The sequence below is a fragment of the Setaria italica genome, chromosome VII, assembly GCF_000263155.2.
Source record: "Setaria italica strain Yugu1 chromosome VII, Setaria_italica_v2.0, whole genome shotgun sequence".
In the NCBI taxonomy this organism is placed as follows: domain Eukaryota; kingdom Viridiplantae; phylum Streptophyta; class Magnoliopsida; order Poales; family Poaceae; genus Setaria; species Setaria italica.
The window spans coordinates 21108131-21125485 of record NC_028456.1 but is presented as its reverse complement, the minus strand read 5'-3'; the positions used below and the strand labels follow the sequence as shown (position 1 = coordinate 21125485).

The following is a 17355-nucleotide window of genomic DNA, read 5'->3' as shown; positions in this document are numbered from 1 at the left end:
CCCACAATTCGGCCACACAGCTCGACCCCCCAAGCGACTTGCAATCTGCTGGCTTGCGAAGCAAAAATGCCCCGCCCATTTTCTCCTCTCAAAGCAATCGCCCACGGCGAGGAGAGGGCGTCGATGTGTAATCTGCAATCCACGCACACATGCGAGCACATCCAAAGTCAAACGCGTAATGCATCTCCGCTTCACATCTGGATACTCTCCGAGCTCGATCGATCGGTCCATTGCGCACGAGCCGTTCTGCCGATGCGTCAGGAAACGCCATTTTCGCATGTCGAATTGATCTCGGTGAAAGGTGAACGCTGAGCTGATCGGCGCACGCAGCTAGCCGTCGTTGCCGATCGCCGGCACCAGGCAGCAATGTACGCGGCCAAGCACCGGGGCCACGCATCGCAGCAGCAGCAGCAGCACGTCGACGAGGCGATGTTGGGCGGCGTCCACGGGCACCGGCCCACGGCGGCGCGGCCGGCGCCGCGGCGCGCCAAGCTCAAGATCCTGCTCGTCGTCATCGCCACCAACCTCGTCTCCGTCTACCTCTTCTCCGGGGCGTCGCTGTCCGTGCACCTCCCGGCGTCGGCGCCGCGGATCCACCTGTGGGACTCGGCCGCGCTGCTGCGCGACCTCAACGCCACGCGCGCCGAGCTCGCGGGAGCCCGCGCGGAGCTCGCGGCGCTGCGGTCCCAGTGCAACGCGTCGTCGAGCCTCCTCGAGTCCGTGCTCGCGGGGCTCGGCGCCGTGCACGGCGACGCGCCGGAAACCAGGGACTTCGGCGGGTGGCCCGAGGAGCCCGCGGGGGAGCTCAAGCTCGCCATCGAGCCTCACCGGCTGCCGCTCGGATTCCACCCCAACTTCGGCACCGACGAGCTCTTCCCCGGCCTCGGCTTCGCCTGCCGCAACTTCCAGGACGAGCTGGCGCGGTACATGGCGTACGACGCCGGCGGCGAGTGCCCCGACGACGACGCCCTGGCGCTGCAGCTGGCGCTCAAGGGGTGCGAGCCGCTGCCCCGCCGCCGGTGCCGGGCGAGGTCGCCGGTGGGGTACGTGGAGCCGGCGCCGCTGCCGCGGAGCCTGTGGTCGGTCCCGCCGGACACCACCGTGCGGTGGGCGCCGTACACGTGCAAGAACTACACCTGCCTCGTGCGGCGCGCGCGCGCCCGGGGCGGGGTGCCCTCCTTCTGCAAGGACTGCTTCGACCTGGAAGGGAAGGAGCGGCGGCGGTGGCAGGCCGACAACGGCGGGGTCGGGTTCGGCATCGACAGCGTGCTGCGGTCGCGGGCGCCGGGGACGGTACGGATCGGGCTCGACATCGGCGGCGGCACGGGCACCTTCGCGGCGCGGATGGCGGAGCGGAACGTGACGGTGGTGACGACGACGATGGACCTGGACGCGCCGTTCAGCGCGTTCGTGGCGTCGCGCGGGCTGGTGCCGCTGCAGCTCACGCTCATGCAGCGGCTACCCTTCGCCGACGGCGTGCTGGACATCGTGCACTCCATGAACGCGCTCAGCAACTGGGTGCCCGACGCCGTGCTGGAGGCCGCGCTCTTCGACATCTACCGGGTGCTCAGGCCCGGGGGAGTCTTCTGGCTGGACCACTTCTTCTGCCTGGGCCCGCAGCTCAACGCCACCTACGTGCCCATCTTCGACCGCGTCGGATTCCGGCGGCTCCGGTGGAAGGCCGGCCGGAAGCTCGACCTCAGCGCCGAGAGGAACGAGTGGTATGTGTCGGCGCTGCTCGAGAAGCCCATGACTTGATTTGGTAACGCGTTTGTTGTTTTGTTTTGTTTTGTCCCTTGATTTGCTGCTGCGCTTTGGGTTCATATAATTGTCATGACACGAGCGTCAGAAAGAAAAAATAGCGTTGTAGGGAGAAGATGATGAGACTGTGATAAGAGTTTTTGAACATTTTTTCAAGAAATAATTCGGTGGAATTGTTCCCGACCTCCGACTGCTGCTGCTCAGCTGTGACGCATGCTGGCAGTGTGATGTCGTGGTCAAAATTCAAAAATGTTTCCGGAGCAGCAACTGATTCATTCTAACATGTATGTACTCCGCTTAAGTTACTTAAGTTACTAAGGGGTGTTTGATTCCCATGAACTAAAACTTTTTAACTAAAATTTGCACTTTTTAGTCTCTAAACTCCCAAACAGGTGGACTACCATAAAACTGAATTAAACTAGACTAAAGTGTCTTGGGGACGCCCCTACCCCTCATTACTCCTCGTCCCACCCTCCCGTCCGCCCGCCCGGCTCCCTCCCGCCGCCTGCTGCCGCCCACCCGCCCACCGTCATTGCCGCCCACCTAGCTCCCTCCCGCCGCCCGCCCGCCGGCCTCCCTCCCGCCCGCCACCGCCCTCCCTCCCCCAGTCACAGCGGCCAGTGATCACATCACCGGCCCTTAGGAACCAAACGACGACGATGAGGAAGGGCACCGCGGTTGGCACCGGGTCCCGAGCGGCGGCCCTCCTCGGATCCACACCTCCCCAAGGCCACCCCTCTCCCCGCTTTGCCGTGTCGCCCTTGGGCGGGCGCCGGTGCTGCAGCGGCGGGTGGGTTGTGGTTGGGGACGGGGTCTGCGGCGTGTCCCGATGGTGGTGGCGGCAGGTGCTGGGAAATGTGCTGTGCTGTGAATCTGTGATCTGCTGACTACTCTGCTTTGCTCTTCTTGCTGAGTCTAGCGCTAGCACGAGCCAAAAACGCTAGAACAGGGGAAAAAAGGTACCAGGGATAGGGAGGAAGGGTAAAAGGGTCTTTGTTTAACAATATTTATGGACTTTAATCCTGAAACCAAACATGGGTCGAACTAAATATTTATGGACTTTAATCCTGAAACCAAACATGGGTCGAACTAAAGTTTAAAGTTTAGTCCATAAACTAAAAGAAGCAAACAAGACCCAGTAATCCCACGCTAATTCTCTTCAACATGTACTCCAGCATTCACATAACAAGACATAGTGGAGTAGCAACATACCAGAATCCACATACATGTTAAGTTAGGCCAATCATGAACACTGATACTAAAGGCTGGCAAGTACTTCATGCTTAATTAATCGCTCATTCCATTCTGCAAGAAAATGGCCGGCATTTAGTGTGAATCTGCAGTGCTCAAAAAGAAGAAAGCCAGCCCCACAGTGGGACAAATGATAATGGAACAGCAAAATAGATGATAATGCTAGAAACCAGCTAGTGTTCACGGTATTTCCACCACGCAGAAACAACAAACTGTCTTGTTCGTGAGCAAGATGGTACGTTTCGTTCAACTAGAATGAGGGACCAACATTCAGAATAATAAAATGTCAATATTAAGCACTATATGTCTGAGGGCACCAACAGAACTGAAACATGGTGAAATCAGAGCAAAAAGGTAAACTAACACATGACTAGATGCCCTCAGGCCATGATCTTGGCCGACCTCATGTAGAGGCTATCCACAACCTTCCCCGCGTTCGAAATGGTTTCCAGTGTAGCAGGGAAGATTTCCTCGGTCTTGGGATCCTCGAAGATGATGAGGCAGCCTGCACCTTGGTCCAGAGTCCCCGCAAATTTCTTGTCAAGGATCATCTGTGACAGCTTCTTCTCAACGTGGTCAACTGGCAATTCAATCATTTCTGCTATGTGTCCAATCTCCACCCTCGAATACGGCTCGATCAGCCTGCAGAGATTCTGCTCCAGGAGTGTATCATACAGAGATGAAAGATGCCTGTGGACAATAGGGTCCTCCTCCAGCTGGGATTTGTAATCACGAAGGGCAGTCTCAAAATACTTGAGAGATCTTTTAGAGTACGCATCAGCAACAGCCTTCATAGCATCAACATCAGGACCCAGATACTTTAGGCCAGCCTTAGACGAGATTATTCCTGCCACATCATCAGCTTGGTTAACCATTATCTTGCACAAGAGCATGTACTTCAGGCTGAAGATGGCCTTTGGGTCCTCCAGAGCACTGAAAGCTTCAAATGCTTCAAAGAAGTAGCTGTAAGCAGTCTTGTAATCCTTTTCTTCAGCATGGAGGATTCCACTCTGGAGATCAATAGTACCCTGCTGAGCAGGTGGAACATAAATGGCATTTGCTGCTGTTCTAGCAGCAGTCAACGAGGCTTTGGCCTTTGGCAGGTTTCTCAGGGAGAAGTGGAGTTTGCTTTCCAGAAGGTCAATGTCCACAAGAAGTAACTTGTCATCAAGCCTCCTGACTTCCTTGATAAGACTAGTAAGGAGGGCAAGGGCTTCAGTATACTCCTGATTCTCTAACAGGAGAGCTGCCAACCTTGCCTCCACACGCTGCCGGAGAAAAGTACGTTTCTCTGCACGAGTCCACTCCACCATCTCCTTGCAGAGTGAAATCTGAAGATCAGATGTTCCAGGTATCTTGGCGACAGCATCAATTATTCCTCGGACAATTTTTGCAGTCTTTGCCTTAGGAATCACTGCAAAAAATGGCCTGAGCTGTGTCAAAAGATTACGTAGCTCCTCAGCTCGGTTCTCTTTAGTGAGGTAGTTTGTAAGATTTGTAATCGCAACTTCTTTTGTTCTCAAAGCATCAGCAGAAGAAGATGGGTCCTGAATGACACGGTAAAGGATTGAAATGGACTCTGAAGCATCCTTAGCCTCTTGAGCCTTGGCTAATGACTCAGTTGTGGCAGGAAGGTAAGACGATTCCATTGAAGACATGGTTACTCCCTACATACCAGCATAACAAATATAAGTACCAGCTGTTAGAAAATGAGCTAAGAACCAGCCAGAACAAAAGGGGAAATCCTTAAATTACACATGGACTAAATAAAGCAACATCTGGGGAAAAAACAAGATGAAACTTAAAATAAGATGTCACTCAAAATTTAAGGGGAAATCCTTAAATTTTGTAGTATTAATTATTAATTAAGAGACAATGGAACTTCTGGAATAGCTAAATGCACGATTAATCCTTATGTGCCAATCTAACAAAAGAAACAACAAAAAGAAAGACGTGCTTCCATGTCATGATTGGCAGCAGCAAAGTTGAACATTTAGAAGGAGAAAAGCATAATGAGCTTTTGTGCGTGCAAGAAATTATCAATCCAGAAAATATCAATTACGTAGTTACTGTAAGAGGAAGATGGTACAGCATTGAGAGGGCACAAGATCTAGGGATACAGATAATACTTCGAGTCGTCGGAAACTTCAATGCAACCATGACTGACAACCATATAATAGACTTAATAGATTGACAGTTGTGGATCCAGAAATTATTCACTGGGTGTGTGCGCACACAAACCACAGTAGCAGAAAAAAATAAAATAAAAATCGCAATCAAAATTTTGGACCAGATTCTAGGTGTACATGTAATTGCTTTCCCTCTTGGTAAAAAATTCATAATTTGGAGGCCTCATACCAAAAGCAAGCTCCAAATGGGAAAGATTCTACAAAGCTTTTGTATGAAACACCTACTACTGAGTCCTAGCAGCGTGAATCATCAAATTATGACTGTCATATCATCAGAGAGCAACAACAATTGTGCTGCTACATGTCGGAGCTTAATGTATAGGGGAGTATGTAGGGGACAGCTAACCACCAGACACCATAATCAAACACCCTAAGCCCAAATCTAGCCAAATCGAAGTAGCAGATGCCAACCGCCAACTCCACTACCAGAAAGATTGGATCAGCTCCTCTGACACGCAGAAAACGAATCCACGACAGGTTAGATGAATTATGGAGTGCGGCGCAGCAATTCGGATCCTTGCTCAGCGGAAAGGGAACTACAGAGCGATTGATACATCCAGCCAATCTAGGGTTTATTTGCTTACCAACGAGAGGAGATGTGGAGCCGCGCGCTCCGGAGGAAGGGAGGGCGCCGGGATCGACCGGAAGGCGTGCTCGTCGGAGAGGCTCGGGCGGTGGAGTCTTACTTCGAGAGGTGGCCGGCCGGGGTCGACGGATTGTCGCGCGCCTAGCGTCGCTCGGCACAGCCGGCGCGAGGGGATATCACTCGAGGAAGAGGACGAGTTCTTGTCCTCCGAATCGGGTTGGTTTACCGAATTGGAACCTTTGCTGCTTTTGAGTGGGCTGGGTTACAAGCTAGTGTTGGGCTTCATCGGTTGATTATGGGCCTACTTACTGCTGGGCCGCGAGACGGTCCTACGTTCCGGCAAGGCCCACCGAAAGAGACTTTTGCATTTTTTTTAACAAAAAAGTTTATCTTCTTGCAGCGGGAGCACCTGATACCCAGCCTGGCGTTATTTTCCGCTGCAAGCGTGTGTAGGATTTGCTCTTCCTGCTGACCAGGCTTGCAGCCTTGCACTGGAAGTAAACGTCAGTGCCATGCAACGACGCGAGCCTTTTCCGCGTCGATGGATGGAATAGAAAAACCAGGTGCCTTTCATGCATTAGTGTCAATCTAAGCATCGGTCCATACAGCTGCCTCTATAAAATTCTCTCTATTATTGGCAAATCAAATACTAGTGTTTATAAAAAAGAAAATGCATTTATTTAGTCTTTTTTTTTCATTGGGTTTTCCAGCTGTATGATGCGTTTGGCGTTAGTTGTTGCATTGGTATGTTAATCGGGCAACCAGCTCAGACATAGAATATATGCCGATACAGTACTATATTACCAAGAGACCGTAACTTTGCATTTTTTTTAAAAAAAAGCTTATTTTCTTGCGTGGAGCACCTGCAAGCGTATGTAGGATTTGTTCTTCCTGCTGATGTGCTAGCTAGCTTTCATATTGCAGGCTTGCAGCCTTGCCCTGGAAGTAAACGTCAGTGCCATGCAACGACGCAAGCCTTTTCGCGTCGATGGATATAATAGAAAATTCAGGTCTCATGCATTAATGATTTAATGTCAATATAAGCATCGATCCATACAGCTGCCTTTATAAAATTCTCTCAATTATTTTAGGACTCTACCTTTATATCTTTTGGGTGTTGTTAAAATATTATACGGAGCATACCAATCCACCGAAAAAGCATCCCAGAAAAAAAATCAGCGAAAAACAACTGGACACGAGCTCGATCGATGGTCAAAAGGGAGTGAGTGGCTCAAGCACAATCACCATCATCCTGAGAGCCACACACCTGCATGAACTACTTCATTTCAGGGCCGTAGCTAAAGACTAAAGAGGGAGCTAGAGATCGCCCGCATCGTCGGCGTCGGCCATGTCGTCGGAGTCGGAGGCGACGCTGGAGGAGACGCCGACATGGATCGTGGCGTCCGTGTGCTCCGCCATCGTCCTCATCTCCCTCGTCTTTGAGCGCGGGCTCCATCACCTCGGCAAGGTGAGGAACCCATCATGGCGCGCCACCACCCTTCCTCGTCGTCCCTTCCCTCCTTGCAAATCAGGCGAGCTGACAAGTCGATCAAGCACAGGCACTGGAGCGCCGGAGGGTGACCCTGTACGAGACGTTGCTGAAGCTCAAAGAAGGTTAATTTGATGGCCATGATCTTCGACGTAGCCTTACTGTCCAGTGTTCGCCATTCTCTTATGTCACTGACCCGTTTGATGACGCTGTTTGCTCGTGTACCATTAATTTTTCAGAGCTGATGCTGCTGGGGTTCGTGTCGCTGCTGCTCGTCGTCTTCCAGGACTTGATACAGAAGATCTGCATCGACGAGAGCCTCATGGAGCACTGGCTGCCGTGCCGAGGTGGGAACAACGACAAGCATGCCTCGGCGGCGGCGGCACACTACGGGGCCGCCTCCACTTTCGCTGCCAGCGGCAGGAGGATGCTCAAAGGAGGGGCAGCTTTTGGCCACTGTTCAAGCAAGGTAATCTTGTGGAACCAAGTATATAGATGAAAATTTCACCTTTTTCAACCTAGGTTGAACGGGTAGGTGTAGGCAGGCTAATATGGTATACCATGGATAGGAGTTTTGAGTTCGAATCTTGGTGGGCGCAATAAAATTATAGCAGCTCTAATATTAGGATAAAGGAGCTTTTTTAAAAAAAAGAGAGGATAAAAGAGCTTTAAGATTCTTGCTAATTTTTCTAAAGGGATGGAGCGGTTCACTTTTGCTAGGCATCCAATACCCCTTTTTCTAATGAACTTGACCCATATTGCTCTTAGTAGTTGGTAGTGCTACGCAAAGTTTGGAATGTTTCATTTCGAATAAATTCATTACTTTTTGAGAGGCATAGTCACGAAAAAGAAATGACATGTACAGGACAGTGCATTTTTCATTGAATCAAGCAAAGAATAATATAATGCTACAGTTTAGTGTGGAACAAAAACTAATTTAAAGGTTTGATTCGTGGCCCTTTTTTTATATCTCCCAGGGAAAAGTCCCCTTGCTCTCGCGTCACGCCTTAGAACAGCTACACATCTTCATCTTCGTTCTGGCCATCACGCATGTCGTTCTCAGCGCCTTGACTGTGCTCCTGGGACTTCTACAGGTCTGTCCATTCTAAGCGTGCTGATTCCATCTATACCCAACGACCTGATCTCTCTGAATTCAGAATGTTAACAACCAATTTGACACTCATGATAATCCATTTACATGTTCATCAGATGAGGAAATGGATGCACTGGGAGAACAACATCCAGCAAGAGGGCAGCTCTGGTATCAAAATTTTAATACTCATGCTACACGATGGCTTATGGCTGTAACATGAGTATCCAAATTCTTCTTCTTTTTGGACCAGCCGGTTCTTTCACATGACGAGGCTAACTGATGAATAACTGATGCGCCATCAACTGCAGCTCCCAAGATGATCAAGCGGGTGCAGAAAATCAAGTTTATCCAGGATCGGTGTAAGGGGCATGAGAGATTGACCTGGGTCATAATATGGATGGTCTGCAACTGTAACCTTATGCTACTTCTTTGGTGATTATTGCTTGATGATGAGTGCCTGCCGTTCACTAGAGCTCTTCTTCTTGCTTCCAGCGATCGTTCTTCAAACAGTTCTACGGATCAGTGTCCAACGATGACTATGTCACAATGAGGCTTGGTTTCGTCATGGTACGTGCTACCTGGCACTGTTCATGTTGCCATTTGTTCTTTTTGATAGCTGTTCATCCATGTGGTTTTACTATGAGATGTCTCTCCTGGTTGACAGGAGCACTTTAGGGGGCACCCAAAGTTCAACTTTTATGACTACATGATCAAAGCTCTCGATAAAGATTTCAAGAGAGTAGTTGGTATAAAGTAAGTTGGAATTACTTTTTTTTTTGCTAGCCTTGGACATTTGTTCTTTTATAGGAAATCTTCTGAACTTATGCTACAACTGGCACATCGATCAGTAACTGCCTTCGTTCTAGTGCAGATGGTATTACTGGATATTTGTCATGATCTTTTTGCTAGTCAACATCACCGGTGTGCTTACTCTTTCTCATGCATCTCAATCCAGTATTTATATGTTCAATAGCATGAATAACCAAATTGACCAATGATGTATTGCAATCTCTTGCTGTAGGGTGGCACTCCTATTTCTGGATCTCGTTGGTCCCGTTGTCTGTAAGTTACATTTCTGCATAATCTCTCAGAGCTACAAGCAGTACATCTAAAATCTATGATAAAACAGCTATATGTTGCATCGAAGAGGTCTTTACTGTTTCTGATGTATGAAACGCTCGTGATTTTCTTTTCTTTTCTTTTCCTCATGTTTCTTTCTCCTGTGTTGCAGCTGCTGCTTCTGATCGGGGCAAAGCTGGAGCACATCATAAACAAGCTGGCCTACGAGGTGGCCTCGAAGCACGCCGCTGGCCGAGGGGAAGGGGGCGCCGTCGTGCGCCCTTCAGACAAGCTGTTCTGGTTCCACAGCCCCCGGCTCGTGCTCGTCCTCATCCACTTCATCCTGTTCCAGAACGCGTTCGAGTTCGCGTATTTCATCTGGACACTAGTAAGCACAAGACATCGTGCAGATCTTGCTTCACAGTTGTTCAATCGATCTCTTACCATTGGATTCTAAAGTGAAAATGTACACCCGTTTGCACTGATAAATCATGGCATCCTTGACTAGGCGACCTTCGGTATCAACTCCTGCATCATGGACAAACTAGGGTACAGCGTATCGAGGATCGTCGTATGGTACTGTGGCAAGAACCTGCTTTCAATCCCCTCTTGAGATCAATGCACATCAACCTAACATTTGCGGTTTTTTGCATTGTCTGTTTCTTTTTTGTTCTCCAGCGTCATCGTCCAGGTGCTCTGCAGCTACAGCACGCTCCCCCTCTACGCCATCGTGTCCCATGTCAGTAGGCCAGAAGAACCAAGCGTCTCATGTATCCTTTATTTTTCCTGATGGAGTTCGTAGTTTTAATCCTCCTGTGTTGTGGACTGTGCTATCAGATGGGGAGTTCGTTCAAGAGCGCGGTGTTCGCCGACGACGTCGCTGACCATCTCAGAGGCTGGGCCGACAACGCGCGGGAGCGCATGAGAAGATCTGCCCTGGGTACGGCGGCAGCGGAACGGAATTGGGAAGAGAAGAGCCGCCCAGCTCAACTTCGGAGCATCTCCTTCTGAGGAAAGATGCTGCGCGCATATACTATGCGTGAGGGAGGGTTGAAATACAAGTGAAATATCACATTTTCCTATCAGCTCATACTTTTTTAGTTCAATTAGTTGGTGCATGTAGCTCAATGAAATTATCTTCCCAGTAGATAGTTTCTTCAAAATAAATTTCCAACCAATCCTCTCTCTTCTATCTCCTTTCCTCTCCCAATCTTCCTATCCCTTTTCCCTCTTCCTTGTTTTCATGTAGAGTTGGTTTTTTAAGGAAAATAGTTTTCTTTTCTTCGTAACTCTATTGCCACATCATCATTTTTTTTATATGATGCTCTAATTAATGTTATAGAAACTATCATTCTATTGGACTAGTCAACCGACAATGTAGTGGGTATGAAGGGCCACCAATCGGTGGAACCGACTCGGTCGGAGGGCAATAATGATATGGATGAATTTTGGGACACATGTCGATGATTTGGGCTAGCAGATGCTTGTTCATTTGGAACCCTACATCTGGCGAAGATCAATCATGATAGAACAAAGAACCTTAGGTTCATTGGGATACGATCTTGTACTATTTAGCCAGTATGGAAAATTTATGCTACAAGTGTTTGTTGGCTAGAGTTTTTGATGATTCGTGAAGCTACGACTATCTATTTATATCCGGGTGATATCAAGAACATCTTCGGTGTTAAGATGAGTTATGATGCTACCGTATTATCAAACACGGTAGCACGTAAACCGACACATAAAAAATTCAACCAGAAATATAAATGGATAGAGCATGCAAATATCTACTTGGATAGAGAATGCAAATATCATGCGAAAGTTTGAGGTTGAACAAAAATTTATGCAAGGTGAAACAAAAGAGAGAGAGATCACCACATGGTTGTAGCTCTGCACTACCATCTGTCGACGTTTAGATCCGACAACCTACCGACGGGGGGTGCCCGAGGTAGTGTTTTGGTTAGTGGGGCTCGTTGAGATCAAGAACTCGAAGGTGAACGCAGACACACGATTTAGACAGGTTCGGACCGCTAGATTGCATAATACCCTACGTCCTGTATGTTGGTTGGATTGAATTGCTTTGGAGGAGGTCCCTGGCTCACCTTATATAGTCGGGGGCAGTGTTCCAGGTCAGTTGGTTAAAAGCATACTAGTCGGATACGACCAGAGGAGTTCTACTCTTATTACAACGAGTATTTTCCTAATTCTCGACTAGTTCCTATCTTTCCATGTGGCCTACGCTGTCCTGCGCCATAGTCTCCATGTCAGATGCGTCTTGATGTCCAACCCCATATTTAGGACTGTCCAAACCTTTTGGTGGGCCCATAGATGTATGTACGATAAGCTCCCAAGTACTTTTTAGTCGAATGCAGCAGTTCTGTGTACTTTTGTAGACTTCACCGACTAATTTTGGTGCTTTTCGAGTACTTCATCTGATTGAATCTTCAAAAGTTATCTAAAAACTGCCATGCGACTAGAATGTGCTCAAGCCTCATTTAACTCAGTCTCATATCCTTCAATTTTGAATCTTATATGGATATGGAGTAGCTCCCGAGCCTTAGGTTGAATCGAAGAATCAGGCTTAGGGTCAATCTGTAATTTGCATCACTTTCCCTTTAAAATCCGGAGAAAAAACTTTTTTATCAATGGACACGTGGCACACAGTTCTCGAGCCTTTAGCCAACTAGTTTGGTGGGTATAAGGGTCAACCTTTGGTCAACGTGACCATCTCTGGAAGGAGATCTTATCTCCTCCTGAAATAAAGGTAACCGCCAATCAGGTGTCCGAAATTCTGGGAATCCTTTAAATCGAAATCCTTTCATTTGCGCAGTTTTTATCATGCTACTGTTATAAATAACGGAGGAGGTTACCCCTTCCGTTTTACCCTTGCCATTTGCCTTTCCAACTTCCACACTTTAGCCCTAGCGCCGCCGTCCCCCCACCAAGCACCCTCCGAGCTTATGCGACAGAAGAAGCATGTGACATCAAGAATGGGAAGGAAAGCTAGTGCGTCCAAATTAGGCAAAGGAGAGAAGAAGAAAACATCTGATAAAAAGAAAGAGTCATATTTGCCGGCACCCAAATATAGGAAAACCGATCAGATCATGCCACCAAATCCTGTCTGTGCCTGGAAGCGGTCAACTCTGAAGGAAGAGGACATCAAGACGCTCGTAGCTGCCAAATTACTCCAAGATCAAAACTTCATCAACTGGAGATCTGCTTATGACAACGCTTGCCCGTTGGAGACTTATCCCAATGAAACGGTAATTTTTTCCCAGGTCTTGCATTGTTGGCTTCAGATTTCTTCTAAGGCTTGCTGGATTTCTATAAATTGGAGTTGGTTCATCTAAACCCCAATGAGATCTTCCACATTGCTATTTTCATCCACTTCTGTGAAGCTTTTCTGGGGATCAGGCCGCATTTTCAGTTATTCCGAAAATTTTTCCGTGTGAAGCCTCAACCCTCAAAAGACCATACCCTCTTGGTTGGAGGTGCCAAAATTCAAATGCAAGAGACAATGAGCAGTCAGTATCTAGGCAATGAACTGATAGACTCCAATGCCGGGTGGAAGGAAAAATGGTGCTACATTGGCAACCATGATCCGAAACTCAACAAGCTAACAGGACACTGTCCTTCTTGGAACAACTGGTGGCTTGATGATCCAAAGCATGACAATTGCCTGCAAGTACCCAAGCTGGTGAAGTGGATAGCAGTTCTGAATGAACAAGGTCTGACAGGTATTGGCGTCGCATTCAGCTTTATGAAGCGACAGATTCAGCCGCTACAACAGTGCTGTCACTTAGGCTACGAGTACACAGGTCTTGATGATCTATCCAGATTCTCTTCTAATGAAATCAGCACGGATGAAGTCATGACGAGGCTCAAGCGAATGTTCAAGAACGTGGGCGAGATCGCCACTATTTGTAGGAATTCAGTGACTCACACCCGCCGAAGCCTGTAAGTACCCGTGGCCTTAGCGCCCAAGTACTTATTTTGAATGTCCTGGTCAACTGACTTGTCTCATTTTGCAGGAAGATGTTACTTTGTACTTCTCTGCTCCTCCTCCTCCCGGATCTGAAAATGTCTATGAAGCCACTCATCGCTTGTTTACGCGGGAAGTCATAGGAGGCGATGACCAAAAGGAGGAGGTAGTCGAATCCTCCAACTGCACTAGTTCTGATGCTACGGATGAAGTCAGGGCTCAGTCGTCTGCTAAGGTTGGGTCTTCCTGTGCAATGAAGAAATGCTCTACAACAGATGAGCTTGAAGCCGCAATCCCTCCACCATCGAAGAAAAGAGGGCCGTCATTGCAAAACAGAGCGTGAAAAAGTCTATATCAGAAGATGATGTGCCTCCCAAGGTAATTACCTATGAAGGACAAGATCATGATTATCATGTACTTCCAAAGGATGTTTCCAATGTTAATACCATTATCATGTACTTCCAAAGGATGTTTCCATTGTTAATATCGTATCTACTCAAGATGACACTTGTGGATTGCAGGTACTCGAGCTGGCGACGGGTGCTGAAAAGGCAACCGCTCTAGCTGCGCAAGACAAGTCGCCGGTCATCGAGGAGATGATCAACATTGAAGATGCTCCGGAGCCTCATGTTGTTGTTGATAGCAACACATCTGGATTGATGGTGGACCCTGCCGGCGCAAGAATAACTCGAACAGCAGAGGCGGTGGCTAAGGTTGGTAATGATCATGCTACGACCATTCAAGCTGCGCCAAAGGGACTGTCTCCTACCATCAAACCTCTGCGCCTTATAGGAGAACCCTCTTTGAAGTTGAGGAGATCTACAAGGTATGTCTTGTTGCTCCCGTGAGTACTTATTGTAACTCTCTTTTCTGTCTATTTGATGAAATCTTATCTGCTTAGGATATCTTCGGACATGAATTTGTCTAGACCTGACTCCGGTCCTTCGGCTGATGGTGATAGCCGCTCAACCCGAGACATCATCCATGCTCAAGCAGTCCTTCCACCGCAGGAGCAAATTGTGGAGAAACCGTCTACTCCAAGGGCTACATCTGCCGTGGTGGCTCTTATGCATGAGGTGTTGGCATCGTCAACTGATGTTGTGCCGCCAGCCCCCGAGCGATAAGTACCCGAAGAAGTGGCGGCGACTACTTCTAGCACCATGGCTACTCCTGTGGCCCCCGAGCCAGAGGTGGAAATTGAAGTGGCGACAGTTTTGGAGGTCATGCCGTTAACGCGTCCTCCGAGCTAGGTCCATCGACAAACCTTATCATGGTTCCGTGCAGCACAATTGATTCTGAAGCTCGTGCGGATCCTCTATCGGCTGGAGAAATTCGTCTTGAAGAAATCCAACTACTCGACAACACTCTGCTACACGTGGATGTGGTTGCTGGAATGATGGAGATGCACTGCTGTATCGGTGCTTACGCAGAGGTATGCTTGATCTGGCTTGTTCCATTGACACATAACTTCCAATTAGTATCCATGCCTTGATATGAGTACTTATTGTGTAGCACAGGATGTTATCAAATGCTCCCGCCGCAAGTCTTAGATGCTTGAAAGCTATGGGGACACAGTACTCTGTGCTGAGGCCCTTGAGAAAGAACTTGCCAAGGAGAGGGAGTACTTCTCTCGACTACTGATGAAGTATGATGGAGCTGCCGCTGAGTATCATAATCGCATCCAGCAACTTGAGGAAGAGAAAGACCGTCTCAAGGGGCACAACAAATTGTTGAACCAGCAAATCAAAGGTAATTGCTCTTCTCGTTGGATTCCGAGTACTGATTCTATTTGTAACACTTATCTTCTTGTGCATTATTTGTGCAGTGCTCAAAAAGTTAAACAAAGATCTCTAGGGGCAAGTCACAAATTGGAAGAATGCGCATTACCATGTAGACGATCAGCATGATAAGCTAATATTAAAATATGAGAATCTAGAGCATCACCTAGAGAAGGAGAAGAAAATGCACGAAGATGGTGAAATCGACTTGGTCAATGCCATGAAGACCATCTAAGAGCGTGAGTCGGAGATGATGACAGCAACATCCACTTTGAGCAAGATTGTCGAAGCCGCCCAGCCAATTGCGGACATGATTGAACCCCGAGTTGAGGGTGTGGAGTCCCGTCCACTGGAAGATATACTAAAGGATGTGCCGGAGAAGCTTTCAGGCTATATTTAGAAGATGGCCAAGTCGATCTCCCAGCAGGTGTTGAGTTCCGTGAAGTCATTCTCCCCAAAAGCCGATTTGGCACCCAGGCGGGGCGGATGACTGTACTGATGAAGCCCTTCAACAATATATGCGGGAGATAGCCCCAATTGCTGAAGAATTGGCCAAGCAATTGAACCTTGAGTAGATCCGTATCAAGCAGACATTAGTATTGTAAAGAAAACAATTATGTGTGCTCGATATGCACTATATATTAGTCTTTGCGCAATTATTTTTTGCTTTGCGACTTGTTATTTTTAGTGCCTCTCACAATTAATTCTAATGTTTGCTCGTACAATTAATGTGAGTGTCTGTGCACAAGGCTTCTTTTGTGAGCCTCATCAGATGCACAATAGAGTACTTAGGACGCGTGTCCTTGTGTTGAGCACGAGTACTCAAGCTATCTGGTTAGTAGACTAGCGGGCGAGTAGTCCCTTCAGGGTTTCGACGACTAGAGCCTATCTTTACAACTTTCCTGAGTTGTATTGATGTTATGCTCTAGAAAGCTCGTAACAGCGGACTTGTTATTACAAGCCGCAACTAGACAGATTTGTCTAGTGAATAATTACTCAGATAGTTGATTAACTCCTGAGGTACTGATGGCTTCTTTTTGCAAGCCACTAAGGAACAGATTTGTCCTATGAGTCAGCAACTTATGAAGTTTACTACAGACTTACTTTGCAAGCTGCGTTTGGATAATTTTGTCCAGTGATTTGAATAACTCATTAAATTTTAGCAGACTTACTATTACAAGCAGCATTTGGGCAACTTTTGTCCAGGGAGCTGAATAGTTCATTGGAGTTGTGCAGACATGTTATTACAAGCTGCGATTTGGGCGATTTTGCCCAGGAAGTTGAATAGCTCATTGTAGTTGTGCGGACTTGTTATTACAACCCATGATAAGGCAGAAATAAGTAGTCGAATTACGATAAAAATATGATTGCTTTATTGGATTGTAAATCTACAACTAGGACCGATGGCCGATTTACATGAATATGCAAATCTAAATTAGGGATAAAATCGACAGAGTTGCTCTTTGTTCCATGAGTTGTCGACGTCTTCACCAAAGGGGTGTTGTAGTCGATATGATCCAGGTCCATTGACCTTGGAGATGATAAAAGGTCCTTCCCATGGTGAGTTGAGCTTGTGCAGCCCTTTGGTGTCCTGGATACGACGAAGGACCATGTCGCCTATGTTGAACAATTGTTCTTTGACATTTCGATCATGGTAGCGGTGGAGGCTGTTGGGGTATCTTGAGGACTGGATGAGTGCTGCGCGGCGAGCTTCTTTGAGGTTGTAAATGTCTAGACACCTTGTTTCTTCTGCTGTGCCTTCCTCGTACTGCTTGATTGTTGGAGATTTCCACATAACGTTGGCAGGTAGGACAACTTCGGATCCGTAGACCAGGAAGTAGGATGATTGCCCTGTAGGCTTGCATGGCTGGGTACGTAGCCCCCAGAGTACATTGGGTAGCTCCTTGAGCCACTTGCCTCCCTTGGTGTTGGAGATGTCGTGTAGCCTTTTCTTGAGAGCGTCAAGCACCATCCTGTTGGCGAGCTCAACCTGGCCGTTGGCCCACGGATGAGCGATGGAGACATACCGGACGTCGATCCCACTGTTCTCGCAGTATTCCCAGAACCCATGGTTGTTGAAGTTTGAACCCAGGTCTGTGATTATACGATTAGGGAAGCCGTAGAGATGTACAAGCTCGTCGAGGAAGTCGAGTACTCTATCTGATTT

The 17355-nt window shown here is 47.9% G+C and overlaps 3 protein-coding genes across 3 annotated transcripts; 2 read left to right on the top strand and 1 right to left on the bottom strand.

Annotated features, from left to right (window-relative positions):
* The first annotated feature begins 366 nt into the window (after positions 1–366).
* On the top strand, positions 367–1758 carry LOC101762914. The gene has a single exon (XM_004975673.2). It carries the CDS (start codon positions 367–369, stop codon positions 1756–1758), a length of 1392 nt encoding a protein of 463 aa, XP_004975730.1.
* A 1391-nt stretch (positions 1759–3149) lies between these two features.
* Positions 3150–5998, bottom strand: LOC101762510 (26S proteasome non-ATPase regulatory subunit 11 homolog). Its single transcript, XM_004975672.3, has 2 exons — positions 5786–5998; positions 3150–4679 (listed from the first exon to the last, which is right to left on the bottom strand). Exon 2 carries the CDS (start codon positions 4668–4670, stop codon positions 3393–3395), a length of 1278 nt encoding a protein of 425 aa, XP_004975729.1. The 5' UTR covers positions 4671–4679; positions 5786–5998; the 3' UTR covers positions 3150–3392.
* A 924-nt stretch (positions 5999–6922) lies between these two features.
* On the top strand, positions 6923–11057 carry LOC101762097 (MLO-like protein 1). The gene is made up of 14 exons (XM_004975671.3): positions 6923–7255; positions 7347–7401; positions 7516–7745; positions 8254–8370; positions 8486–8537; positions 8678–8769; positions 8862–8936; positions 9034–9122; positions 9241–9290; positions 9391–9431; positions 9601–9816; positions 9937–10004; positions 10107–10167; positions 10266–11057. Exons 1-14 carry the CDS (start codon positions 7136–7138, stop codon positions 10437–10439), a joined length of 1440 nt encoding a protein of 479 aa, XP_004975728.1. The 5' UTR covers positions 6923–7135; the 3' UTR covers positions 10440–11057.
* Positions 11058–17355: the final 6298 nt, after the last annotated feature.

Excerpts from the sequence above, each read along its gene's own strand:
- LOC101762510 (XM_004975672.3), bottom strand. The coding sequence starts at position 4,670 with ATGTCTTCAATGGAATCGTCTTACCTTCCTGCCACAACTGAGTCATTA.
- LOC101762914 (XM_004975673.2), top strand. The coding sequence starts at position 367 with ATGTACGCGGCCAAGCACCGGGGCCACGCATCGCAGCAGCAGCAGCAG.
- LOC101762097 (XM_004975671.3), top strand. The coding sequence starts at position 7,136 with ATGTCGTCGGAGTCGGAGGCGACGCTGGAGGAGACGCCGACATGGATC. Across the intron at positions 8,371-8,485 it reads TGCTCCTGGGACTTCTACAG|ATGAGGAAATGGATGCACTG; the intron begins GTCTGTCCATTC and ends CATGTTCATCAG. Across the intron at positions 9,123-9,240 it reads AAGAGAGTAGTTGGTATAAA|ATGGTATTACTGGATATTTG; the intron begins GTAAGTTGGAAT and ends GTTCTAGTGCAG.